Source organism: Phyllostomus hastatus, unplaced genomic scaffold (assembly GCF_019186645.2).
Source record: "Phyllostomus hastatus isolate PE091 unplaced genomic scaffold, TTU_PhHast_1.1 phas_contig_159, whole genome shotgun sequence".
Classification (NCBI taxonomy): domain Eukaryota; kingdom Metazoa; phylum Chordata; class Mammalia; order Chiroptera; family Phyllostomidae; genus Phyllostomus; species Phyllostomus hastatus.
The window spans coordinates 790,408-817,070 of NW_025333640.1; the positions used below are offsets into that span (position 1 = coordinate 790,408).

The 26,663-nt window shown below is 46.0% G+C and overlaps 1 protein-coding gene across 1 annotated transcript in view; it reads left to right on the forward strand.

Moving 5' to 3' along the window:
• Nucleotides 1-26,124, forward strand: part of C3 (complement C3) — a 33,485-nt gene extending 7,361 nt beyond the window's left edge. The window contains exons 16-41 of the mRNA XM_045831006.1: nucleotides 174-245; nucleotides 403-603; nucleotides 2,851-2,959; nucleotides 3,225-3,310; nucleotides 7,125-7,267; nucleotides 7,364-7,576; nucleotides 12,547-12,613; nucleotides 12,711-12,797; nucleotides 13,445-13,648; nucleotides 13,979-14,054; nucleotides 14,334-14,493; nucleotides 15,490-15,588; nucleotides 17,844-18,000; nucleotides 19,488-19,651; nucleotides 20,754-20,912; nucleotides 21,059-21,118; nucleotides 21,248-21,338; nucleotides 21,450-21,501; nucleotides 22,952-23,039; nucleotides 23,157-23,246; nucleotides 24,093-24,198; nucleotides 24,419-24,508; nucleotides 24,708-24,791; nucleotides 25,550-25,633; nucleotides 25,713-25,848; nucleotides 25,936-26,124. Coding sequence (XP_045686962.1) covers nucleotides 174-245; nucleotides 403-603; nucleotides 2,851-2,959; nucleotides 3,225-3,310; nucleotides 7,125-7,267; nucleotides 7,364-7,576; nucleotides 12,547-12,613; nucleotides 12,711-12,797; nucleotides 13,445-13,648; nucleotides 13,979-14,054; nucleotides 14,334-14,493; nucleotides 15,490-15,588; nucleotides 17,844-18,000; nucleotides 19,488-19,651; nucleotides 20,754-20,912; nucleotides 21,059-21,118; nucleotides 21,248-21,338; nucleotides 21,450-21,501; nucleotides 22,952-23,039; nucleotides 23,157-23,246; nucleotides 24,093-24,198; nucleotides 24,419-24,508; nucleotides 24,708-24,791; nucleotides 25,550-25,633; nucleotides 25,713-25,848; nucleotides 25,936-26,077 — 3,020 coding nt within the window. The 3' untranslated portion in view covers nucleotides 26,078-26,124. The remainder of the gene's footprint in view (nucleotides 1-173; nucleotides 246-402; nucleotides 604-2,850; nucleotides 2,960-3,224; nucleotides 3,311-7,124; nucleotides 7,268-7,363; nucleotides 7,577-12,546; nucleotides 12,614-12,710; nucleotides 12,798-13,444; nucleotides 13,649-13,978; nucleotides 14,055-14,333; nucleotides 14,494-15,489; nucleotides 15,589-17,843; nucleotides 18,001-19,487; nucleotides 19,652-20,753; nucleotides 20,913-21,058; nucleotides 21,119-21,247; nucleotides 21,339-21,449; nucleotides 21,502-22,951; nucleotides 23,040-23,156; nucleotides 23,247-24,092; nucleotides 24,199-24,418; nucleotides 24,509-24,707; nucleotides 24,792-25,549; nucleotides 25,634-25,712; nucleotides 25,849-25,935) is intronic.
• Nucleotides 26,125-26,663: the final 539 nt, after the last annotated feature.

Below are 26,663 nucleotides of genomic sequence, written 5' to 3' on the forward strand. Positions count from 1 at the left end.
GTGCTGCCTCCACCACCAACTAGCAAATCGCTTTTCTCTCCGAGCCTCAGTTTCTTCGCCTGAAATGGGAACAATAACACTCCTACCTCTTGGCTACTGGGAGGAGTAAGCCAAGGACAGGCAGTCAGCACCTAATCCATCTCGTTCCGTCCTCCCCACCCCGCGCCCCTTAGAGGTACAGTGCCCCAGACCAGCCAGCCGGCGCCGCCGCTCCGTGCAGCTCGTGGAGAAGAAGATAGGCAAAGGTGGGAGCCCTCATCCCCCTCCGTCGTCCACCTCCCTCGCCCGCCCTTACACCTTGTCCATTGAGACCCCAGCAAATCGGGAGGAAGGGTGTGCGGAAGGTCTCCCCGCAGTGGGGCAGTGGCGGAGGAGGGTGCGACCGGGTGTGTGCTCCCACAGCGGGCGAGTACCAGAGCCAGGAGCTGCGCAAGTGCTGCGAGGACGGCATGCGGGAGAACCTCATGAAGTACTCGTGCCAGCGCCGGGCGCGGTTCATCCTCCAGGGCAAGGCCTGCGTGGACGCCTTCGTGAATTGCTGCAACTACATCACCCAGCTGCGGGCCCAGCTCAAGCGGCAAGGCGCACTGGGGCTGGCCAGGAGTGAGTCGGGGGGTAGGGGGGGCGCGGGGAGCCCTGTCTGAGGCGGGCGGGCGTGCCCCTCACTGGAGGGCTGGAAATTGTGTCCATCACACTGGGTTCCAAGAGCAACAGCAAGTGTGCGTGGCTTGTGAAACAGGGAAATCACGTTATCGGTTACAGGATGAAAGGGAGCAAAAAAAAAAAATGCCTTCGCTTAAACCCTAAGGAAGATTGGGAAACCTTTCCAGGGGCAGGCTGGTGGACTAAGGCAAAAATTATTATCCCTGTTTCTTTAGACAGCCTTTACCTCACAGACTGTTGTGCAGGCTTGACACCGTTTTCCGGCGGGACTGTTTGATAGTTCGGAATAGCTCAGTGTGCATGCTCTGGAAGCAAAGCCATTCCCCTAACACCCACAGCACCACAGTCAGAATTCGGTCAGTAATACTATTTGTTTCCAGCATCTAACTCCCGGAGCCACTGAAAGTTGGCCACCTTGTCTCAGTCCTCTAGGGGAGAAGCATGCGGCTCAGAGCCGCGGGTCGCGGCCATGTGTCTGCAGCGTCCCTTTAGCCCCCTCACGTCCGCCCCGCCCCCAGCAGCGCTTCAGCCTTTCCGTGACTTGCACGTCCTTGGCATACGTGACGAGTGCAGGCCAGATAATCGGAAGATTGTCCAGCAATTTGGATCTGCCTGGTGTTTCTTCGTGAACACAGTTGCACATTTAAGTTGCACATTTGTGGCAGAGCTGTCATAGAAGAGATATTGCGTCGTCCTGGGAGCCTCCTCTCAGAGGCGCATGACTCTGATTTGTCCCATTGCGGGTGACGTGCACCCTGAGCACGTGGCGCAGGTGGTGTCAGCCACGCATGTGTCTCCATCGTAAAGTGCCTCTTCATTCCTTCGTAGCTGAAAGTTTTTTTTAACTTTTAAAATTTAAGTCAAGAGAGATTTTCCCAAAGATCAATTTTCACTTAGCCTTGAAGATCTTAGCCTTTAAGAGAACAGATACGGATGGATGTCTTATATGCTAACGCATGATTTTTGTGTATATCTGTACTTTTGGGGGGTAGGACTTAGAAATTAGCAGCCACCTCTCAAACACAGCTGTTGCCAGAGTGAACAAATATTTCTAAATTCTTTTAGCTGGAAAGACAGCACCCCCTTCATCCCTCCACCCCCAAAAGACACAAAGATTCCCAGCACACAGGAGCGAAGGCCTCTACCTTCAGTCTCTTTGCAAATTATAACTACGAGGCACACTGCTCTCTACTCCGGTGACACAGAGACTTTCTCTTGCGAAGAGGAAGTAAAGCTACTGAGGAATTAGACAAAACTCTGATCTGCTGGGACAAGGTTTACATGCACGTAGGGATTTATTTTTAGTCCACTGGGGGTGAAACAGAGGATTGCTTAAACGTTAGTACCCCCAAAGGCACTTGGATGGGTTATTCCAGAGCCCGCGTGAATTTAGGCATGTATGGAATTCCATCTACTCTGTTGTTAGACAGACCCATGGACGCATTAAAGTCTGTCCATCATTTTTGAGGCGAGTCCAGCCAGGGATGAACCCTCTTCCAGCCCAGCTTTGTTTGCTGGCTGATGGTGTCCAACTGGCTAGAGAGACCACCACCTCTTCAGGGTCTCCATCAAGTCAAGAATCTCCCTGCTCTCCCCGCTGCTCTCAGGACCAATGTGACTTCAGATGCAGCAGGCACAGCGCCTGTGGTCATGATGCCTTCAGAAGCTTCCACGAGTGCTTTCATTTCTTTGGGAATCCGGGGAAAGGAACATAACCAGCCTGGATTATTTTTGCCTTTTATACCAACACAGTTGTAAGATATGGCTTTTAGTATATATTTTAAAGATTTTATTTATTTTTTGAGAGAGGGGAAGTGAAGGAGAAAGAGAGAGAAAGACACATCAGTGTGTGGTTGCCTCTCACACACCCCCTGCTGAGGACCTGGCCCGCAACCCAGGCATGTGCCCTAAACTGGGAATCAAACTGGTGACCCTTTGGTTCGCAGGCCTGCACTCAATCCACTGAGCTACACCAGCCAGGGCTGACTTTTAATATTTTTATGGAGGCAGAAGCCCTCAGAGGCAAATGTGCCTGGGCCCCTGACCCAAGTCATCATGTGGCCATGGGTGTGTTTCACTGCTAGGAACTCCGCCAGGGTTCCCCGCCAGGGCTGTAGATATGAGTATCTAAGGGGAGAGCAGGGGATGTGGTCTGTTCTAAACCCAGATTGTCCCCCACCTTCCCAGGTGACCTGGATGAGGACATCATTCCAGAAGAAGACATCATTTCCCGAAGCCAGTTCCCTGAGAGCTGGCTGTGGACCGTTGAGGAATTAAAGGAGCCAGAGAAAAATGGGTCAGGCTGGGAAACCCCCCATTTCAACCCACCCCAGGCCAGTCCCTACCAATACCCTAGACCAGCCTCTTTTGTCTGCATGCATCCCAACTCCCTCTCTGTTCTGCAGTCACAGTGGAACCCCACAACCCAACCTCGAAAAACTAGGTGTTGGACTACCTCCATGTGCCCACCCCCGCTCCCCCCAACCTGTCCCCTGGGGCCCCTCCATACCTGCTCGCCCCCTCACCACATCTCCTGATGCCCCAACTGCTCCCCCATCTAGGGTCTCCACGAAGATCATGAAGGTGTTTTTGAAAGACTCCATCACCACCTGGGAGATTCAGGCTGTGAGCTTGTCTGACAAGAAAGGTGAGAGATGGTCACTTCTTAGAAGGCAGGGCCCAGGGCGTTTTCTTTTTCTCGTCCATCCCAAAGACCCTCTGCTTCTTGGTGGCTGGCACTCTGCCTGCCCCTGGTTACCGGGGGGCGGGGGGAGGAGTGCATCAGAGTCTAGACTGTAGGTGTCAGTGCTTTTCATTTTTTGAATTGACTTTATTTTTAGAGCAGTTTTAATTTCACAGCAAAATTGAGCAGAAAGTATAGAGATTTCCTATATACTCCTTTCCCCCCCACCCCCACCTACAGCCTTCCCCCATCAACACCCCCACCAGAGTACTGCATTTGTTGTCACCGACTGTGATCATCACCCCAGTTCACAGTTGACATTGGGCTCACCCTTGGTGTTGCACACCCTCAGATTTGGTCGAGTGTACTGCGGCAGGAGCCTGCCGTCACAGTATTTATTGCACAGAATGATTCGCAGCCCCAACAACTTATAAGGATGTGATGTGGACACAACAGCAGGCAAAGTGATTAAGAAAAAGCAGGAAGCAAGCTGAAAAGCGGGACTGAAACATTGACAGTCAGGTTGTGAAACGTGAGAAACAGGTGTACCTGGCCCTGGCCCCCCATGGCTGGAGCGAGACCCTGAGGAGCTCTGGCTAACTGTGGACGGTTTCTAGCAGGGCTGGGAGCTGGGTGAGGAAAGTGAGGCACTGCCTGTTAGTGCAAAATATAGGTGGGGGCCAAAAAACTTAGTCATCAAGATAAACACTATTTCACTGCAATAGTGTTTTAAAGATAAAAGTGAATGCCAAAAAAATCCACGATGAACAAAATATTCGAATTTTAAATGCAGACCAGAGCAGGCCAGGCCATACTGCAGTGAGAGGTGAGAGGAAAAATGTGTGACCCATATGCGTGTTCTGTGTGTATTTCAAAGGTTCATTTATTTCTAGATTATTAAATTTGTCAAAAATATTGAAACATTAAAAAGTAGGTGTGTTAAAACTCACTATATTAAGTGTCAATATTTTATTTACACCAGAGCCAAAATTTCCTGTTATCATTTTGTTTAGTTATAACATATAATAAATTATACTTTACTTTCATTTCATTTCCTGATCTCAAGATTTTCAAAATCTGCTTCTTTGTTTTTAATTGAAGGAATTGAAATTTTCTGGCAATTTTTCTTGAACAAGTGATGATCTCAAATGAAACCATTCACACACAGGTGCACAGTTTTCCTCTGGCCTGAGACTCCAGCACAGCTCAGCACGGCCGCTGGATGGCCTTAATCAAGTCCCTCAGCCTCTCTGGGCTCCCCCGTAAAATGGACCTGTTAGAAACAGCACCTCCGCCAAGCATTGTTGGGAGCACTGTTAGGAGCTAACTCATGTGAAGCCCTAACACTAGTGCCTGGCACATTGTAAGTGTTCAGGGAGCCCAAGCTACCATTGTTGGAGTTGAACATATTTAATCTATGAAATGGTAAATGTCTTTCCGCAATGCATAGATACTTCCTTAAGTAGCACAAATCATGCATCAGAAGTTATTCCTTTTTATTAACAAGTTGTTATTTTATTTAATTTCATTTTTTACTTTTTGAGAGAGAGGCAGGGAGAGAGAGAGAAACAGATTTGTCGGATTTGTTCTTCCACTTCTTCATGCATTCATGGGCAGTTTCTTGTACGTGCCCTGACCAGGGATCGGCCCTGCAACCTTGGCACTCTGGGACGACACTCTAACTAACTGAGCTACCTGGCCAGGGCCTTAACAGATTTTTTAAAATTTATTTTTCTTTTATTAATTCTAGAGAGAGAGGAAGGGAGGGAGAAAGAAAGGGAGAGAATTATCAATGTGAGAGAGAAACATCAACTGGTTGCCTCCTGCACACGCCCTGTCTGGGGACCAAACCCACAGCCCCGGCATGTGCCCTCATGGGGAATCGAACACACGTGACCTTTTGGTCTGCAGGGTGTCCAACCAAAGGAGTGACAATGGTCAGGGCCTGAACAGGTTTTTAAAACAGTTTTAGGTTTACAGAAACAATTGAGCAATAAGTATAGAGTTGCTTGGTTCCCCTTTCTTAACATCTTGCATTTTGAGTGGTACATTTGTTACAATCGATGGGCCAATATTGACAGTCTCATTAACTGAAGTCCATATTGACATTAGGATTAATGCTTGGAACTGCACATTCTATGACTTTGGACAAATGTATAGAGACATGTTTTCACCATTACAGTATCACACAGAATAATTTAATTGTTTCACTGCCTTAAAAATGACATGGATTGTGTGCGAGAAGTCATTCTTTTTTCAGTTCTCTTTTTACCCTTTCATCTCATGCAAGGAGAAAAGCTCAGTCCAGTGCCAGGGTGCCTTCACCTCCTCTCCAGTTCTTGTTTAACTCCTTTTTATGTTGTTAACAAGAGAGAGCAAGTGGTCTGGTGTTCTTCAGGCGATGTGGACTGCTAGCATTTAACAAAACGTTGTGTTTTCCTGGAGGTAACCCCCTCCTTATGGCCCAAGAAGCTGCTTTCTCAGATATCATAGTGACACTAAAAGAAACGAGTTTAGTAATGTTGTTTAGTAATGTCGGAACAAATAATAGGTAAGCAACAGCCACAGGGACCATAGCAGACGCCCTGAGATCAGTGACCGAACTTCTGTAGGTTGGGAAATAAGGATTTTGTTCAAGCTTCTGATTTTTTTTTGCAACTGAAAAATGAGCAAAAAAAAATTACATTTTAATGAATTTAGTAGTGTAACATTATTTTTAATGCGATAGTGTTTTTACAAATTTTACATGTATGAACACTCTGCTGGGCTTTGATCTGGTCACAGGTAACCTTTGTGCTGAGGGCTATTTTCACGCAGTGCAAATTTGCGCTGCCCGGAGCGTGGGCAGTGCGTGCCATTCTACATTCTCTGGTGGCTCCATGGGAAAGGAGTAGGTGAAATCGATTTCAGGAATACATTTTATTTTACCCAAATATATCCAAAGTATTACCCCCAAATGTATCCACATTTTGTAAAAGTTTGCAAAACACCTATTATACTACTAATAATGTTACAATTATAAATCCATTGATATTTAAGAATAACCTATTAAGATATCAGAATTTTTAATGTTTTATTTTACTTCTATTTGTACTATGCCTTCAAAATCTGGAATGCACTTTACACGTAGAGTGCATCTCAATTAGGATACAAGCTTTTCATTGGAAATATGATCGTATTTTAGGATTCATAAAATCTGCAGTTGAAAAGCAGATTGGTATAACCAAGTTGCTCCAAACATACTTTAAAAAGTATTCCCATCACTAGTCAAATGTCATTTTTTAAATTGAGATATAATTTACATACCACAAAAGTCACCCTTGAAAAGTATGTGATTTCAGTGGTTTTTAGTATATTCATAAGCACTGGCTTTGAAGTTTAAATCTAAGTTAACTAAAATGAAATAAAAGTAGAAGTCCAGTTCCCACTCGAGCTAGCCTCATGTCAAGTGCCCATGACCATGTGGGCTTGGGACTACTGTTTTGGAGGGCACAGATACGGACCCTTCAGTTAGGCTGGCTTGCTTTCCTCCTCCACATCTGTCTATAAGTGAAATGACAGAGACATCACTAAATCATGGCAGCTCTCAGCAACCACCATCACCTGTAATTCATTACCATTAACTCTGTTTAGTCTACGGGTTTCTGCAAAGACAGGCTGGGTTCGTGGTCTGGGCCCTGAGACCTTGGGAGGGGTAGGAACGTGGAGCTGAATCTGGACCCTGTCCACCTGGCACACCCCCTGCCCCTGCCCCTCATGTTCTGTTCCCCCCGGGCAGGGATCTGTGTGGCTGACCCCTATGAGGTGACAGTGGCACAAGATTTCTTCATCGACCTGCGGCTGCCCTACTCTGTCGTGCGGAATGAGCAGGTGGAGATCCGAGCTGTTCTCTACAACTACCGGGAGGCAGAGACACTCAAGGTGGGTCCTTGGAGCAACTGAGGCATGAAGGAAGGCTTGGGGGTCGGGCGGGAGACCATGGCACATGCCCCTGACCTGACACTGTCTCCCTGGCAGGTGAGAGTAGAACTACTCTACAATCCAGCCTTCTGCAGCATGGCCACTGCCAAGAAGCGTCACCTGCAGACTCTGAACATCGATCCCAAGTCCTCGCTGGCTGTGCCTTACATCATTGTGCCCCTGAAGATCGGCCTGCAGGAGGTAGAGGTCAAGGCGACTGTCTACGGGTTGTTTATCAGTGACGGTGTCAAGAAGACCCTGAAGGTCGTGGTGAGTCCTTGGGGTATCTCCCACCTCTGATCCTTCAGGAAAGACTCCTGCTCTCCTCACACTATCAACTCAGTTTGGAGCCCCAGACTATGAGACACTAATAACGTCTGACGTTCACCTTAGGGAGGTCAGCAGCCCTAGAAATCTGAAAGCAGGGCTGCCATTGGGGGAGGCACGTGAGACTTTCTTCTGCGGCATGACATTTGAAAGGGGTGCCCAAAACCTCAGCAATAAACACAAACAATATATTTTTTCATTAAAATATGTTTTCATATCAAATATAATACTTCGTAACACATTTCAGTATAGGAGTTTTGTTTTGACTTTTAAAATTTGGGGGAAACATATTTCACCGACCAAAATTTATAAACCAATAATATATGACACGAGGGCACAGGAAAGCTCTATTTTTACCTGTGATTTTTGGCCTTAAAATATACATTAACAGTTCTGTTTCTACTCTTTCCCACACTTTCAAATATAATAAGAGATCAAATCACCAATAAAAGGCTTTTCTCATCTTTTATTGATATTTTAAAGCAAAACGTGATCACAAACAAGATCACAAATATTTTAATGCAATTGTTTAACAAATCAAAATTAGTGCCAAACGTATCTGTGATGAACAAAATAGCAACGTTTTTAAACAGAGGCAGGATCAGACAGTGTCCAGCCAAGTCCTACCAGAGCCTGAAGAGGAAGAGTGCCCCCACACACGTGCCTGGGGGTTTTCTATGGTTAATTTTTTCCCAAATTGTTACAGTAGTTGGAGAAAATCTCAAATCATTGAAAAGTAAATGTGTGAACACTGACAGTGTGATTTTATGTTGAAATGTTTTATTTGTACCCAAACCAGAATTTGCTATTACTTTTCTTCCCTAGCTTTAAGGGAAGCAAACTCACATTTTCTTCAATTACGTTAATGTTCTGGAATAATATTACCATAAAAAAATATTCAAGTATATATTTAGAGGCCTACAATTTTTTCTTTTGCCGTGGGCCCCAATATGGCCCAGTGTGGGCTCTGGTGGGAAAGAAGACCCAGTAGTGCCAGAACCCAGATGGCTAGCTCTTTCCGGTTCTGTACTCGCTGACACTAGTAGCTTGAAATCCATCACAGTGGGGATATTTACACCAGGGAAATTGGCAGCGCTACAAATCAGGATTTTTACCTTCCTGGGGAGCTGAATGTTAAATATTTACCAGCACGCATGGGAGGATATTTAGTCTGCAAAGGGAAATCTGGGCGTTATTACCAGGTGAAAGGAGAATGGATTCTAGGAAAGAAAAAACATCCACTATCCACAATAAAGGTTTACCTGAAGACATAATGAAAATTTGAGTTGGGTCTGTGATACTAATTAAGATAACCCCTAACACTGTGCTAAATACTTATACACAATCATTTATTTTATTTTTATTTTTATTTATTTTATTTTATTTTTTAATTTACTTTTTTTTATTTTAATCATTGTTCAAATACAGTTTTCTCCTTTTTACTCCCAATCCAGTCCCCCCTCCCCACTTCCCTCCCATTACCACCCTCCCCTTAGTTTATGTCCATGTGTCCTTTAAGTTAGTTCCTGTGAACCTTTCGCACTGTCCCCTTAAATTCCCTCTACTCTCTTCTGTGGGCACTGTCAGCCTGGCCTCTATTTCAGTGACTTTGGTTATATTTTGCTTCTTTCTTTGTTTTGTTATTTAGGTTCCTGTTAAAGGTGAGATCATATGGTATTTGTCTTTCACTGCCTGGCTTGTTTTGCTTAGCATAATGTTTTCCAGCTCCATCCATGCTGTTGCAAAGGGTAGGAGCTCCTTCTTTCTTTCTGCTGCCAAGAATTCCATTGTGTAAATGTACCATAGTTTTTTGATCCATTCATTTACTGATGGGCATCTTGGTTGCTTCCAGCATCTAGCTATTGTAAATTGTGCTGCTATGAACATTAGGATGCATAGGTTCTTTTGAATTGGTGTTTTAGTATTCTTAGGATAGAGTCCCAGCAGTGGAATTGCAGGGTCAAAAGGCAGGTCCATTTTTAGTTTTCTGAGGAAGTTCCATACTGTTTTCCATAGTGGATGTACCAGTCTGCAGTCCCACCAGCAGTGCACTAGGGACCCCTTTTCTCCACAACCTCTCCAACACTTGTTTGTTGCTTTGTTTATGATGGCCATTCTGACTGGTGTGAAGTGGTATCTCATTGTGGTTTTAATCTGCATCTCTCTGATAGCTAGCGATATTGAACATCGTTTCATGTGTCTTTGGATTTTCTGTATGTCCTCCTTAGAGAAGTGTCTGTTCAAGCCCTTTGCCCATTTTTCAATTGGATTCCTTGTCTTCTTAGAGTGGAGTCGTGTAAGTTCTTTATATATTTTGGAGATTAAACCCTTGTCTGAGGTATCATTGGCAAATATGTTTTCCCATACAGTTGGTTCTCTTTTAATTTTGATACTGTTTTCTTTAGCTGTGCAGAAGCTTTTAATTTTGATGAGGTCCCATTTGTTTATTCTTTCCTTTATGTCCCTTGCTCTAGGGGACAAGTCAGTAAAAAAGTTTCTGCGTGAAATATCTGAGATTTTCCTACCTACGTTCTCCTCTAGGACTTTAATGGTGTCACGTTTTATATTTAAGTCTTTTATCCACCTTGAATTTATTTTTGTATATGGCATAAGTTGGTGCTCAAGTTTCATTTTTTTGCACGTGGCTGTTCAGTTCTCCCAACACCATTTGTTGAAGAGGCTATTTTTACTCCATTTTATGTTGCTGCCTCCTTTGTCAAATATTAATTGACCATAGAGACTTGGGTTTATTTCTGGGCTCTCTGTCCTGTTCCATTGGTCTATGTGCCTGTTTTTATGCCAGTACCAGGCTGTTTTGATTACAGTGGCCTTGTAGTATAGTTTAGTATCAGGTATTGTGATCCCTCCTACTTTACTCTTCTTTCTCAAAATTGCAGCAGCTATTCAGGGTCGTTTATAATTCCATATAAATTTTTGAAGTGTTTGTTCTATGTCTGTGAAATATGCCATTGGTACTTTAATAAGAATTGCATTGAATGTGTAAATTGCTTTAGGTAGTATGGACATTTTGATGATATTAATTCTTCCAATCCATGAACACGGTATATGTTTCCATTTGTTTGTGTCTTCCTTGATTTCTTTCCTCAAGTGTTATATAGTTTTCTGAATACAGGTCTTTTACCTCTTTGGTTAGGTTTATTCCTAGATATTTTATTTTTCTTTTTGCTATTTCAAATGGAATTTTTTCCTTGATCTCTGCTTCTGCTGTTTCATTGTTGGTGTACAGAAATGCCTTTGATTTCTGGATATTGACTTTGTATCCTGCTGTTTTGCCAGATTCATTTATTAGGTCAAGCAGTTTTTTGGTAGAGTCTATAGGATTTTCTATGTATACTATCATGTCATCTGCAAACAGTGACAGCTTTGTTTCCTCCTTTCCAATTTGGATGCCTTTTATTTCTTTTTCTTGTCTGATTGCTGTGGCTAAAACTTCCAGTACTATATTGAATAGAAGTGGTGAAAGTGGACAGCCTTGTCTTGTTCCTGATCTTAGTGGAAAAGATTTTAATTTTTTGCCCATTGAGTATGATGTTGGCTGTAGGTCTCTCATATATGGCCTTTATTATGTTGAGGAATGCTCCTTCTATTCCCACTTTGCCGAGTGTTTTTATCATGAATGGGTGCTGTACCTTGTCAAATGCTTTTTCTGCATCAGTTGATATAATCATGTGGTTTTTGTCTTTGCTTTTGTTTATATGATGTATTACATTTACTGACTTGCGAATATTGAACCATCCTTGCATCCCTGGAATGAATCCCACTTGGTCATGGTGTATGATCTTTTTAATGTATTGTTGGATGCGGTTTGCCAGTATTTTGTTGAGGATTTTAGCGTCAATGTTCATCAGTGATATTGGCCTGAAGTTTTCTTTCTTTGTTGTGTCTTTATCTGGTTTTGGAATTAGGATGATGTTGGCCTCATAAAAAGAGTTTGGGAGACTCCCATCTTTTTGGATTTTTTTTGGAATAGTCTGTGAAGGATAGGGGTTAGCTCTTCCTTAAATGCTTTGTAGAATTCTCCTGTGAAACCATCTGGTCCAGGGCTTTTGTGTGTTGGGAGTTTTTTGATTACTGCTTCAATTTCTTTTGTTGTTATTGGTCTGTTCAGGCTTTCTGCTTCTTTTTTCATTGAGTTTTGGAAGATTATATTTTTCTAGAAATTTGTCCATTTCGCCTAGGTTTTCAAATTTCTTGGCATACAGTTCTTTGTAGTAATTTCTTACAATCCTTTGTATTTCTGTGGTAATTTACTTTAATCATTTGTTTTGAAAAATAATTTTAAATTTTTAATTTTTATGTATATACTTTTTCTTTTCTATTATTTCATTAATTATTTTATTTTTAAATTTAATTTCACTTTTTAAAATTTATTTTTATCTTATTTAACCCATTGAGAGGCACTGGGTTGAAAACAGACTCTGGAGCCAGACTACCAGGTTCAGACCCCAGTTCTGTTCTATTAGCTGTGTGACTCTGGGCAAGTTACCTCCCCTCTCTGTTCTCCAGTTCCCCATCTTTAAAATGGGAGTAATAATAGTGGTACTCAGCCCATTGTGTTGCTGTTAAAATTAAATGAGTTAACCTAAATAGAGAAAACTTCTAAGCATATAGGAAGATTTCTAAAGGCTTTGTTATTTTATCATGATTAATTTATAATTTCGTTATTAAATCGTACAACAGTATGCAGTAGCTGTTTGTATTGCCTCCTCCTTGTGAGGAAGGAAGATGAGGCCCTGAGAGGTTATGTCACTGGCCCCTAGCCACACAGCTAAGAGCATCAGATGCCATCATGTGCATGCCACAGTCATCCCCAGAACAGTGCCCTGCTCACCAGCTGTCCGTCTATCTGTCCTTTTATTCCCTGGGCTCCCCCTGCCGTCAACACTGTCCAGCCGGAAGGAATCAGAGTGAACAAAACTGTGACTGTTCGCACACTGGAACCAACAAAATACGGTCAGAGTAAGTTAGCCATAGGAGAGGGGGCAAGTCCTGGGTGGTGACACAGGGTGTGGAGAAAGGAGGCTGGTGCCATGGGTGTCTTCTCTTTGACCCACAGACGGTGTGCAGCGTGAGGAGATCCCGGCTGCAGACCTCAGCGACCAAGTCCCAGACACAGAGTCGGAAACCAATATCCTCTTGCAGGGTAAGACGCCCTTGGTCCAACCCCAGGGGGCCCAGGGAGGTGTGGGGACCATGACCCCTGCAGAGGGAGTCTAGTCCTGTCTATTTTGGGGAATATTTGGCTTTGGCACCTCTCTCCTCCACTTCAGCTGGAACAGCCTCTCCTCGATCTGTTCATAGAAGGTAGTATTCAGTTCAGCAGATAGCTTCTACTGACAAATAAGTTTAAATAAGGAGTGGTAGAATTCAAGGGCAGAAATTCTGGAACTAATCGCCCAGGATAGAGGGCTGGGGCGGAAAGGCACAAGAAGGATCTAGAAAGGCACCTTGCAGCGTGTGAGCTGTTAGGTTTGGGGGAGAGACTCTTGGTCTGCTCCTTTGCGATGGAGGAGAATAGTAGTGTCTACACCTAAAGATTGTTGGGAGGACTGAATGAGATACTATATAGTGTCCTCTTAGAAGAGAGCTTGGCAAATAACATTAAGCGTTATATAAGTATTTGTGACAATTGTTTCTGGAATGTTTTACCACTGGTGGAACAAGAGAACCCAGGGACAGCTCCCACTTCAGTCACATGCCACAGCCCCCAGCTGTCCCTGACTCTGGCCCTGCTGATTGGAGCCTGGGAAGGCTGGGGTTAGCTAATGCCATCCTTCCTCCTGGCTTCAGGGACCCCAGTGGCCCAGATGGCGGAAGACGCCATTGATGGGGACCGGCTGAAGCACCTCATCGTGACGCCCTCGGGCTGCGGAGAGCAGAACATGATCGGGGTGACGCCCACGGTCATCGCCGTGCACTACCTGGACCACACCGAGCAGTGGGACAAGTTTGGCATTCAGAAGCGGCAGGATGCCCTGGACATTATCAAGAAGGGTGTGTCCCCTGCCCCTCTTGGAGACCGCCACTCTGAGGCCCCTTTCTGAGCTCTCCCCTTGTGGAGAATATGGCCCCTCTGAGCTCCTGCCCCCATGGAGGTCCCATTGACCCTGAACCCCCTTGAAAACCCTCCCCTCTCTGAATCCCCTCTCCTCCACACATTCCTCCCAGTCCTGAGCACCCTCTTTCCTCTCTGAACCCCTGTCCCACTCTTCACAGAACCCTAGTCGCCTCTCTAAGTCTCTCTCCTCCCTGGCATACACCTATACCAGTCACTGCCTCCACTCAGCCCCTGCTCCTCTGGTGACACTTCTCTCTTCCCTGCAGGCTACACCCAGCAGCTGGCCTTCAGACAACCCAACAGTGCCTTTGCAGCCTTCCTGGACCGGCCATCCAGCACCTGGTGAGCGTGCCTGTGGCTTTGCACCCTTCTGAGCAGGTCCTGGATCCCGGCCTGGGGTAATCTAGGCTGGCCTCCCCCACACAGCCCTGTGCCACTGGACCCCTCCACCTGCAGAGTCACGGGGCCCACTAGCTGAGTGGCCTATGTCATTAAGCACTGCCTTCGAGCAGCACTGGGTCCTCAGGCATGCCCTGCCCCCCCTCTCTGCTCATGGTTTGGCTGGGATTGCAGTCTTCGGATCCCAGAGCCAATTGACCCATGCTCTGTCCCCACACCCAGGTTGACAGCCTATGTGGTCAAGGTCTTCTCCCTGGCCACCAACCTCATTGCCATCGACTCTGAAGTCCTCTGTGGGGCTGTCAAGTGGCTGATCCTGGAGAAGCAGAGGCCTGATGGAGTCTTTCAGGAGGATGGGCCCGTGATACACCAGGAAATGATTGTGAGAGGCGGGGGTCCAGGGCAGGCAGGGGCAGAGCAGGGCCTGAGTGTCACAGTGTGGACAGGAGGAAGACTGTCTGCCATTTGTCCAATTCCCTACGTTGGGGCAGACAGAGAAATAAAGGAGCCAGGAGCGTCATTGCTCCTTCACAAAAACCAGAGACCTCAGAGTCCAATGCAAAATGAAAGTTCCCCAGCTCCCCATTGACTTGACTATACATGAAAACTCCTTAGAGTTGTGTTTTTCAAAGTGTGGTCTCCAGGCCAACAGCATCAGCATCAGCTGCAAGGTTGTTAGAAATGCACATTCTCGGGCTGGAGCCTGGATGCACCAAAGCAGAAGCTTTAGGGGTAGGGCCTAGGAATTAGAGTTTTAATAAGCCACCAACTCCAGGTGATGCTGATGTGTGCTCCAGTTGGAGAACTACTGCCTCAGCCTGACCTTTCGGGCTTCCAGACTCACAGGCTTCCCCCTCCATCTGTACTGCTTGGAACCATGCAGTGTCTAGACACAGGGCCTTTGCACATGCTATTCCCAGTGCCTGGCATGCTACCCCCATCTTCTTTGAGAGTTCAGTCCTACTCACTCGTCAGATTGTGGCTCCACCTGTTATCCCTTAGGGACATCTTTCCCAGCCTCCCTGACCAAGTCACCCTCCCAGTATCCATTCTCACTGCCACATCCACTTATGCACAGCACTCCTCAGTTTGTAAGGATATATCTGTTAATGAACTGGTTGGTTCATGTCTGTCTCCCCTACTATACAGGGAGCTCCATGAGGGCTGGGGCCAGTGTCTGGTTTTTGTCTACCACCTTATCCACAGCAGCAGCAACATTTGCAGAATGAGTGAATGGACAAATACTAGAGTATGGTCCTCCTGTGAGACACTGGAGAGACACTCAGCCCTGCTCTGACTCGCTGATCCTACAGGGGTGTTGGTTGGCATGTGGGGACACACTGGGGACCCCATCCTTTCTCCCTGCTCCACATCCTAGGGTGGCTTCAGGAACGCTCAGGAGAAAGATGTGTCCCTCACGGCCTTCGTTCTCATCGCGCTGCAGGAGGCTAAAGAAATTTGTGAGGGACAGGTCAATGTAAGTGTGCTCCCTCCGCCTCTCCTCCCTCTCCTACTCAGGCACAGCTGCCTTGGAGGCTCTGTAATCACTGCATCTGCTTTGCCCTGGGGTTTTGAGAGTGGGTTGTTTGGCCTTTAGTTTCCCAAGTGGGGAACTCCAGGATCCCAGCTTCACAAATTGCTTCTTTCTCCTCAAGACCCCAGAAAAGTGGTGGAAGGGAGAAGGCTATTACCTTAATGACCAAGTCCTCTTGTTCCCAGGCCCTTCTTGTTCAAATGTTGAAGATTTGAAAGAAATTATGGTAGAAAAGAGACAGCTCTAGGGCTGTGGGCCAGACAGATCTGCAGTTAGATCATAACTGTCAGGTACTTCCCCTCACCGGGCCTCAGTGTATGCATCTATAAAATGGGTATAATGATCTGTATTTTTTAGGACTCTCTAAGTTGTTGTAGATGTAACACATGTATGACCTACATTATGTAAGAATATGGGGAGTAGCAAAAGTAGGTTTACAGTTGTGAGTACACAAAACAGAGTTTATTCTTATACTATTATTTATTAATTATTGTATTATTTTCTATACAAACAACTGTAAACCTACTTTTGCCCCACCTTATTGATGGGGGACTTATTTTAAGAATCCAAGAATTTTTCAAGTTCAAAAGTGAAAGTGACCTTGGGGACTCTGCCAGAATGCTTTGTTCCTTTCTCCTTCATTCCCTTCTTACCCAGTAATTCAGTTCTCTTGCCACCCAGCCTGCCTGGCAGGACATAGCTGCCTTCCCTGAGGAAATAGCCAGACCAAGACTAGAGCTTCCAGATTCCCAGGGAAGGATTCTGATTAGCTCAGCCTGTGTCAGGTGATCACTTCTGGACCACTTAGCTGAGACCAGGAAATAGGTCTTCCTCAGCAAATACTACTGTTAACACTGTGGCCATGTGATTGAAACGAAGGAGGAGACGTTCCTACAAAAGTCAAGGATAGATATAGGGGAGACAGAAGGCAGGCAAAAGGATTAGTTTCTACTATGACATAGTGACATTTTCTACTACAACATAGCAAACTTACAACGGAGTGTAGCACAGGCTGTGGAACGAGACTACTGGGGTTGAAATAAGGAGCTTGCTGGAATTAGCTTGAGAAAACCAAATGTGAGTATTCCAGGAGTATTGCAAGTTGATTGTTGAATACAATCAATATTAAAAATTAAATTATATAAACTTACCTTTAAATAAATTAAACTAAACACTACACATAACAAAGGTTGTAAACACCCAAAGCTCATCATTTTTAAAATATTTTATGTATTTATTTTTAGAGAGAGGGGAAGGGAGGGAGAAAGAAAGGGAGAGAAACATCAATGTGTGGTTGCCTCTCACACACTCCATACTGGAGACCTGGCCCACAACCCAGGCATGTGCTGTGACTGGGGATCATACCGGCAACCCTTTGGTTCACAGGCCCATGCTCAGTTTACTGAGCTACACCAGCCAGGGTCATTTCTTAATTATTTAACTACTTTTTATTATCATCCATGCTCTTGAGGTTATTTATGTCTGTCATACCTATATTGTGGACATACCATATAATCTCTTCCCAACTCTGCAGTCAGTGACTCCGTGTTGGTAGGTTGAAATTGGCCATGGCAGTATTTTCACTATGGAAATCAGCAAACACTACAAATCATGTCTACCTCGGTCCCTCATCTCTCTGAGTCTCAGCATTCTCATCTGTGCAGTAGGGATGAGGATGAAAATAAAACCAACCTTATAGGATTTTAAGGTTAAACGAGTGGATATGTGACTGGCACATGGTGTTAGCTATGATGATGATTAGATAATAGGTGGGCTCAGTAGTGTGCTAACCCTGGCCCACTCTAACTCATGAGTGTCTATTAGAGGCATCTCTTTCCCACTCCGTGTTAAGAAATGTCACATTGGTAGCTTGAAATAGGCCACGATAGGAGTATTTACACCATAGTGATTGGCAATCTATAAATCAGCCCCTCCCCGCCGTGACTAGAGAGCTGGTCATTAAACATGCACCAGCACACCACTGGGTGTACAAACTGCACCAGGCACATGATAGGTACTCAGCAACAAAGCAGTTCATGGTGGCTAAAATGTCTGGGAACCCCTTAAAAATAGATCCAAGACAGATATGGCCCAAGGACTAAAACCTGTGACCAGGAAGTGGTGATTATGTGATCCTTGCCAGCTCTCTGTGGCAGCAGTGCCCACCTGAGCAGAGTTTCCTACCTTCTTTCTCATAGAGTCTGGGGGGCAGCATCAATAAGGCTGGAGACTTCCTTGAAGCCCAGTATGAGAGATTGCAGAGACCATATACTGTGGCCATTGCTGGCTATGCCCTGGCCCTGTTGGGCAAGCTGGAAGGCTCCTCCTTGAACAAATTTCTGGAAACGGCCACAGGTGAGAGACAACCTGGTGGGGTAAGCAGAGGTGTATCGCTGGGGTTTGAGGGTGGCCATCTTAAGCTGGGCTGCATGGCTCTCGGCTGAGCTGGGATGTATAATGCTAAGCTGAGCTAGAGTATGTGGCTCTAAGCGTGAACAGTCCTCCTTGTAAGTGGCACGAGAAGGTTCCCTACGCCATTTAACAAGTATTTGTTGAGTAACTGCCATAACACAGAAGCAAGGGCATGGGCTCTGACATTAGACCGGTTCAAGTTCAAATCCCACTCTGCCACATTCTTACTGTGTGACCCTGTACAGTTCATCGAACCTCTCTGGACATTGTATATAAAATTATATCTACACCATGGGATGGCTGCAAATATTAAATGAGTGATGCAGGTAGAAGAAGGTCTAGCTCATAGTAAGAGATCTATCACTGATAATGTTATTGCCTTTAGTATTGTTAATAACATTATCATTGTTTCAAGGGATTGGATAAGATAATGACATAGGAATTTTAGCACAATGAGTAGCACATAGTGAGCACTTAATCATTGGTTCCAGTGATGAGACCTTGTCAGGTTTGTGCTCACTTATGTAACATGTCTGAATGTATGCTGAAGTGGTTTAACAGAGAGAAGTTGGCTTCTTGCTGTGTAACAGCACAGTGTGGGTGTCCCAAGTTGGTGGACAGCTCTCCTCAATACAGAGATGCAGGGATCCAGGCTCTGTCTTTCCATGGCTCTGCCACCTGGTGTCTCAGAACCCATTCTCTCCAAGCAAAAGAGGAAACAGAAGGATTGTGCAAGGGAGGTACACTAGACATGAAAGGAGCCCCATCAGTTGTTTGTGCACATTCCATTGGCCAGAGTTCAATCACCTGGCCATACCAACCTGCAAAGGCATCTGGGAGATGAAGGCCAACTTTGTGCCCAGGAAAAGAAGGGAATGGTTCTTGGTGACAGTCCCTGCCGTAAGTACTTTCTTAAGCACTTGGGACATCACAGCCAATGTGTCCCAGCCCCTGCTGTTGGGGTCTCACACTGCAGTTGAAGAAGGAAATGAGTCAATAGATTCCTGTAGAGCATCATGGTGCTGGGACAGGAGAAGCACAGGATGTTTTGAGACAGAAGGAAGGGCCTCACTCCATCTTGAGTTGCCATTGAAGCTGAATTGTGCAGGGTGGGTAAGAATTAACCAGGGGTAGATGGAGAAAAAGGTGCTCCAAATAGGGAGAACAGAATATACAGAGGCTCGGAGGTAAGAATAAGCATGGTAAGTTTAGGGAATCTCCTCCCATAGATCAGTGGGGCTGCAGTTCAGAATTCAAATGGAAGAGTGAAAGTTGATAAAGGAAGAGAGTAAGGCAGAAACCAGCAGATCGAGAGCCACAAATGTGGTCCAGGACACCTAAACACCAAGAGGTCTTCTACAAGTCTTTTTTCTGAGCTATCTTGAGACTGGACAAAGTTGTGAGCACAAGGTCTGGTGTTTTCTCTGCAGAAAGGAACCGCTGGGAGGAGCCTGGCCAGAAGCTCTACAATGTGGAGGCCACATCCTATGCCTTGCTGGCCCTGCTGCTGCTCAAAGACTTTGACACTGTGCCTCCTGTTGTACGCTGGCTCAATGAGCAGAGATACTATGGAGGTGGCTATGGCTCCACCCAGGTAAGTGCATTCTTACCTCCTCTGGCCTCCCACTGGCCTTTCAGATAAGATGCTGAGGTCAAGAGAGGCAGTTAGTTGGAATGAAGTTGAGAAATTAGGTCTTGTGTTTTTTTTATTTGTTTCAAATCTTTCTATAGATTCTGGATTAAATTCTGAATGCCCCAACCTGCATTCTGAGCATCCTTTTCCCTCCTGATGTCTAGATCATGTACTCAGAGCCCAGGTTCAGGTATGAACCTCTCTCTGATGGGTTCTAGACCATTCTCCCACTTCCACTGGGCTCCTCATCTTATCCTGTCTCACTGGCAGGTTCTAGACCAAGTTCTCAATTATTGTGGGGAATCATCGAGTCCATCTCTTCCTCTGGTGGGTTCTAGACCATACGCTCAGGTCCATCAGACTCCCAGCATTGCCTTGCCTTACTGTGGGTTCTAGACCACACCCTCAGTTTTCTAGAGCATTATTGAAGCCTGCCACTCTCCCTGGTGGGTTCTAGACCACGATTTCTGCAACCTCAAGTTCTAGTAAGTTCAGGCTCTAGTTTGATCCTCTTTCTTTCTGGTGGCATTCTTAGTGTCACTTTTGGATTCTGGGCCATATGATCAGTGTTCTCAGGCTCCAACTTCATTCTTTTTTCACAATTTGGAGATACACTCTTAGTGTCTCTAAACTCTTGTCTTAGTCTCTCTTCTTTGGATGGGTCTAATCACATTCTCAGTCTTGCTAGACCTTCAGTCTTAAGCCTGCACTTCCTGGTGTATTCTAGACATGCTCAGTGTCTCCAAGCTCTGATGTAGGCCTTAGAGAATTCTAGAATATGTCCTCTGTGTCTCCTGACTCCCAGTCTTACCCTTGTGCTCTCTGGTGGGTTCTAGTTTTCAGTCTTAGTGTCACCAAGCTCTAGTCTGAGCCTCTGTCATGCAGAGAGTTCTAGAACATGTCCTCAGTATCCACCAACCCTGTCTTATCCTCACCCCCTCTGGTGGGTTTTAGGCCACAGTCCCAGTGGCCCAGCTCTAAGCTGAGCCTCTTTGTCCCCCAGTATTTTCTTACTGCTTTCTTGGTCTCCCACATCACCCTCTTTTTCTCTCGTGGGTTCTAGGCCACTTTCATGGTGTTCCAAGCCCTGGCCCAATACCACAAGGACGTCCCTGACCACAATGAACTGAATCTGGATGTGAGCATTGATCTCCCCAGCCGCAGCTCTCATATCAGGCACCGCATCACCTGGGCTTCCGCTAGCCTTCTGCGGTCAGAACAGGTACGGCTGCCTGGCAGTGCCCCTGACTCTCATCCTCCATGCCAGTCAGAGTCTGCCAAGGGGCAGGAGGGAGGGCAGGCAACCATTGCAGCCAGGGGAAGGCTTGGTTGCCAACACCTTCTCCTCTCTCTCCCTACTCCCTGCAGACCAAAGAAAATGAGAAATTCACACTAACAGCTAAAGGGAAAGGACAAGGCACTTTGTCGGTAAGGAACAGAACCCACACCTGCTTGGCTCACCACCTCCTCTCAGGCGGTTATTCCTCTGCCCCAGGGGGAGCCTCTCCTTCCCAAGTCAGGTAGGCTGACACCTTGTCTGCCCTCCTATCTCTCTAGGTGGTGACAATGTACCATGCCAAGGTCAAAGGCAAAGTCACCTGCAAGAATTTTGACCTCAGGGTTAACCTACGACCAGTCCCTGAAACAGGTAGAAGGAATAAAGACCCTATTTGCCACCCTGTCCCCACTGCCATTCTAGTGCCTGTCCCCCTTCTGAATCAGGACCCAGCAACCCACCCTTCTGTCTTCTGTGTTTCAGTCAAGAAGCCTCAGGATGCCAAGAGCTCCATGTTCCTTGAAATCTGTGTCAGGTGAGAGATGGGTCACTGAGGTTCATCTTGACCATCCCTCTGTCTCTAGCAATAAGACCTATGATACCTAATCCTCTCTGGGGGTATGTGGAATGGCTGGTACTGTTCTGAGTACCCTCCAGAAGACAGACAGCACAGCAATCCTGCTTTGCCTGGCAGTGTGAGACTAGCCATGACCACATAAACTGAAACCATGCAAAGTGATGTTAATAATCAACGAGGGAGATTACAATTGTCCCAGGAATTTTACATTTTTTTTCATAACATCAAAAACTCTTATGCTAGTTATAAAACTAATGAAAAGCAGGGTCAGACAAGTATTTGTTTAGTGCACTGTAATTCAAAACAGAACACTGAGATTAAAGTTGGTTTTGATTATTTTGTAAAGCACTTATTCAAAGTCCTGTAGTTTGAACAGTGCCTCCTTTCTTCTCTGTATAACTTCTTATATGGAGCAAGCATCTTTTCTCTGATGTCATGAAGTGTCAAGTTCCCTTCTAAGTTTGGGTCACTTTCCAACATTTAACACTTTGAGCTTTCAATGTCACGGGGTATCTGAGAGTTCCTTCACTGTGAAGTTTTTGAAAGTGTCACTTCCTCTGAGACATCTTTTTTTTTTTTGGTCACAACACCTTTGTTCATTTATGGTGATGCCCGTGCCTTCCTTGAGCTCCTCTGGCTGCATAGTGATCTCTCCACCAGCAGCAGGTCCACGTGCCCATGATCTGCTGTTTCTTCTCTGGCTCTGTGTATGTGCTATTACCACTCTCCATTTCTTTGCTGCACTTTCATCTTTGTTGGCCAGTTCCCATTTGATTACCCATTTTGGAAAGATCTCACACAGGTTTTTCACTGGGAGAGAAGGAAGTAACACAACTGCACATGTGACCTGAATGATGGGTGTTCAGTGACCCATCACTGACAGACTTTGAAAGAAGTGATGTGATTGGTCATTGATTGTGAATGCACATTTATTTACATAGTGATTGGTAGACTAAAGCTCTAGCAACTAGATTTGTCTTCCAGGCAATCACTCATGATTAATATACTGTGGCACTGCAGCTAGAACCATGTTGTGGAGGAACTGGTGTTATTGAACTAGACCATGATAATGTCATCATGCAAAGTGAAAACTGCCCGTATTCTTATTTTCATTTTCTAGAAGAACTGAGGCATGGAGAGTTCCAGTGACTCATCAAATGTCACAGAGTGCTGGGATTTGAACCCATGTAGTTGGGTTTCAGAGGTTGAGCTATTAGTCACTTTGACCACTCATGATGTGCCTTTCCTTTATTCCCCTTCAAGGAGTTTTTCCTAAAATCTAACATCCCTCTGTGCTGCTCTGTGGGAACCAGCAGCCTCAGTCCTAGATCAGACCACCTTGAGCAGGCACTGACCCCTTGGGTTGACGCCACCTGGGACTCAACCCCTCTCTCTCTGCCCCATTCAGGTACCTGGGAAACACTGATGCCACTATGTCCATCCTGGATATATCCATGATGACTGGCTTTTCTCCCGACATTGCTGACCTCAAGCAGGTATGGAAGTCCTGGGCTCAGGGGCTGAGATTAGTGGGGAGGAGCATGAGGTCTGGAAGAGGCTGAGGGAGAGAAGATAATCCAGAGGGGGTTTTCACAAGCCCTTCCCTTCTCCAGCTGAGCACTGGCACCGACAGATACATCTCCAAGTATGAGATGGACAAGGCCTTCTCCAACAAGAACACCCTCATCATCTACCTGGACAAGGTAAGGCTTCCACTGGGGTCTTGACCCCTATGTATCTGGCCTTTGTCTTTTCTATTGGCCTTTGTCTTAGAGTTCTCTGCTTGATTCATTCTTTCTAGAAAAGAGGAGTGTGCATGAGATGGTTTAAAAAATTTTTTATTTTAATTTTTGTACTCTTAATTTTTTATGTAATTTCAATCTTACAGAAAAATTGTAAGGCAGTATATAAAAGTTCCATATACCCTTTACTCAAATTAATTGTTACTATTTTCCTCCAAATGTACATGTCTGTCACATATACATATATGTCTGCCCTCCTTTCTTCCTTTTTTTCTTTTTCCTCATTATTTATTTTTTGCAGACTTATTGAGATACAACTGGCATATAACATTGTGTAGGTTTAAGGCATGCAATGTAATGATTAGGCAGATGTATAGTGGGAAATTATGGCCACAATGAGTTAGCTAGCACTTGCATCATCTCATGTAGTTATAACGCATGTGTATGTGTAGCGAGGGCTTTTAAAATTTATTGCCTTAGCAACTTTCAAATAGGCAGTGTGGTATTTATAACCACAGGATGTTTTTGTGGGCACAGATAGCAATCCATTGGCCAAAATTCCATTTCATGGCCACACCAAATAGAAAGTGAGGCTGAGAAGAGTAATCTAGCCATGAGCCTTGGAGAAAAAGAAAATAGACTTATTGAACTGCTTATGAATCTTTGCCACTTCCTGCTCCCCATCTTCACCACCCAGATCCTTCTTTCCTTGATCCCTCTCTTTCTCCACCCCTGCTCCAACCCCTAGTACCCTCTGCTGGATTCCCTCCTATGTCATCCCACTGAATCACTACCTTCTTCTCCCAGATCTCGCATGACCTGGAGGACTGTATATCCTTCAAAATTCACCAGTTCTTTAATGTGGGGCTTATCCAGCCTGGGACAGTCAAGGTGTACTCCTATTACAACCTAGGTGAGCAGCCTACCTAGGGCCTGGGGTCTGAGGGTCCCAAGGATCTATAAGTTGGGGGCCTGGGGTCCCAGGGTTCTATGGGTTGAGGATCTAGGGGTACCAGGGTTCAGGACCTAGCATCTCCAGATCAGAAGGACTGGAGTTGGGAATCTGAGCCCCACAAACATGGTCTTGAGGGGAGACCCTAGCTTTCTGACACCTCCCACCCCTCTACCCACAGATGAGACTTGCTCCCAGTTCTACCACCCGGAGAAGGAAGGCGGAATGCTGAGCAAACTCTGCCACAATGAAATGTGCCGCTGTGCTGAGGGTGGGTGCACAGGAGCCAGGAAGTAGCAGGTTACACCCTCCAGATCCCCCACTTCCATGGGGGTGATACAAGAAGTCCCAAAAGCCCACACCCAGTGGACACGAAGAGGAATGGGCCTGGGGCTGGCCACATCTGTGGGTGGTGGGCCCTCAGTGAGAAGTGAGACTTAGATTATGTCCTCTGCCCATGCACCTTGCAGAGAACTGCTTCATGTACCAGGCAGAGGAAAAGGTCACCCCTGAAGACCGGCTGGACAAGGCCTGCGAGCCAGGAGTGGACTATGGTAAGGAGGGGGCAGGAGGCATGCATGTGTGGTTGTGTGAGAGTGACAGTGTATATGGCTATGATTGAGTGTGTGAGAGACTGTGTGGCAGCAGGTGTGGTCATGATTGTGTGTGTAACTGGCTGTGAGCAGCAGCTGTTACATGTGGCTGTGTTTCAGGCTGCGACTGTGGGTGACTGGTGTGTGTGTCTGTGTGTTTTATGAAGGGCCACTATTGTGTGGGCAACCACAATTATGACTGGGCTAGGTATTTGCAAGAGTGTGGGAAAAGGTGGTTGTGAGTAGATGTGGTTGTATGTGTATGTGAAGTTGTGGTTGTGAGTAGTCATGATTAGGTGAGATGGTGACAGCAGACAGGAGTAGCTGTCCTTGTGTCTATGATGAGCTGTGAGTGGCTATAATTGTGAGCATGGCTGTAGGTGACTCTGTGTGAGATGGTGGTTGTGAGTGACTGATCTCCTGTGGCTGTGTGTGAGAGATGGTGGTTGCAAGTGACAGTAGACAAGGTGCAGTTGTTCCAGTGTATGTGTGAGTTATTGGCAGCTGTAACTGTGCACTTGGCTGTGCATGATGATGTGACAGGGTGGTTGCATGACCCTATGGGGCTCCTTGTGTTACTGGGGGAGGCAGGGGCTGTAGCATGACTGACTGTGATCCTGCATGTATAAGGGGAGCCACATGCCCAGGTACGCTTGTAGGTAGGGTGCCCCCCAACCCTGCCTATGACCCACGCTGGCTGTCTCCCCAACCCTACCCAGTGTACAAGACCACACTGCAGAGTAAAGAGCTGGCGGATGATTTTGACGAGTACATAATGGTCATTGACCAGGTCATCAAATCAGGTCAGTCCTGTGCTGCTTTCTGCCTTTCTGCTTCCCCCACCTCCTGCACCCCAGCTCAGCTCCCTCCTCTCCCCTCCAGGCACTGACGAGGTGCAGGATGGACAGGAGCGCAGGTTCATCAGTCACATCAAATGCAGAGAAGCCCTGAAGTTGCAGGAGGGAAAACATTACCTCATATGGGGCCTCTCCTCGGACCTGTGGGGAGAGAAACCCAAGTGAGTCCTGGCCCCAAGCCTGTGTGTGCTTGCCCCTCCCACCCTTCCTGGGCCCCTTCTGACCTGCCATCTGTCCCTCCACCCCAGCATCAGCTACATCATTGGGAAGGACACCTGGGTGGAGCTGTGGCCCGATGCCGATGAATGCCAAGATGAGGAGAACCAGAAAGCATGCAGGGACCTGGCCAGCTTCAGAGAGAACATGGTCGTCTTTGGCTGTCCCAACTGATCCCTGTCATGGTCCCCCCAATAAAGCTTCACTTGTATTCCACTTGATCTCCCAAAGTCTGGAGGTCTCTGTGACAGGAAAGAGGCAGCTATGGTCCCTAGCTGCCTCTCCTACATCTCAGCTCCTTTCTTGCCTGAAATCTCCAGGAAATCTCATTTGCAGCCTTGCCTATGTGCTTACAACCTCACCTTCTTTACCTGCAGATCACTGCCCCTTCACCTGAGTTCTCACCTACTTGCTCACTTGCCTTCTTACTGCGCCCTCACCTGAATTCTTACCACATTTTCATCTGAATCTTTCCCTCCTCTCTTACCTGCATACTCAACTATGTCCACCTGCATTTTTGCATCCTTTTACATTTTTTCCATCTTTGTCTATAAACTTATATGTATCTTTACTTATATTTTCACCTGTCTTTCCATCTGCATTCTCACCTGTATTTTATCTGTACCCTCATCTGAGTCCTCACCTGCATCTTTACCTACATTCTTCTCTGGATCTCTTCCTATTTTCTTACCAGCATCCTTGCCTGCCTTCTCACCTGCACTTTCTGCTGCATCTTTACCTGTGTCTCCATCAGCATCAT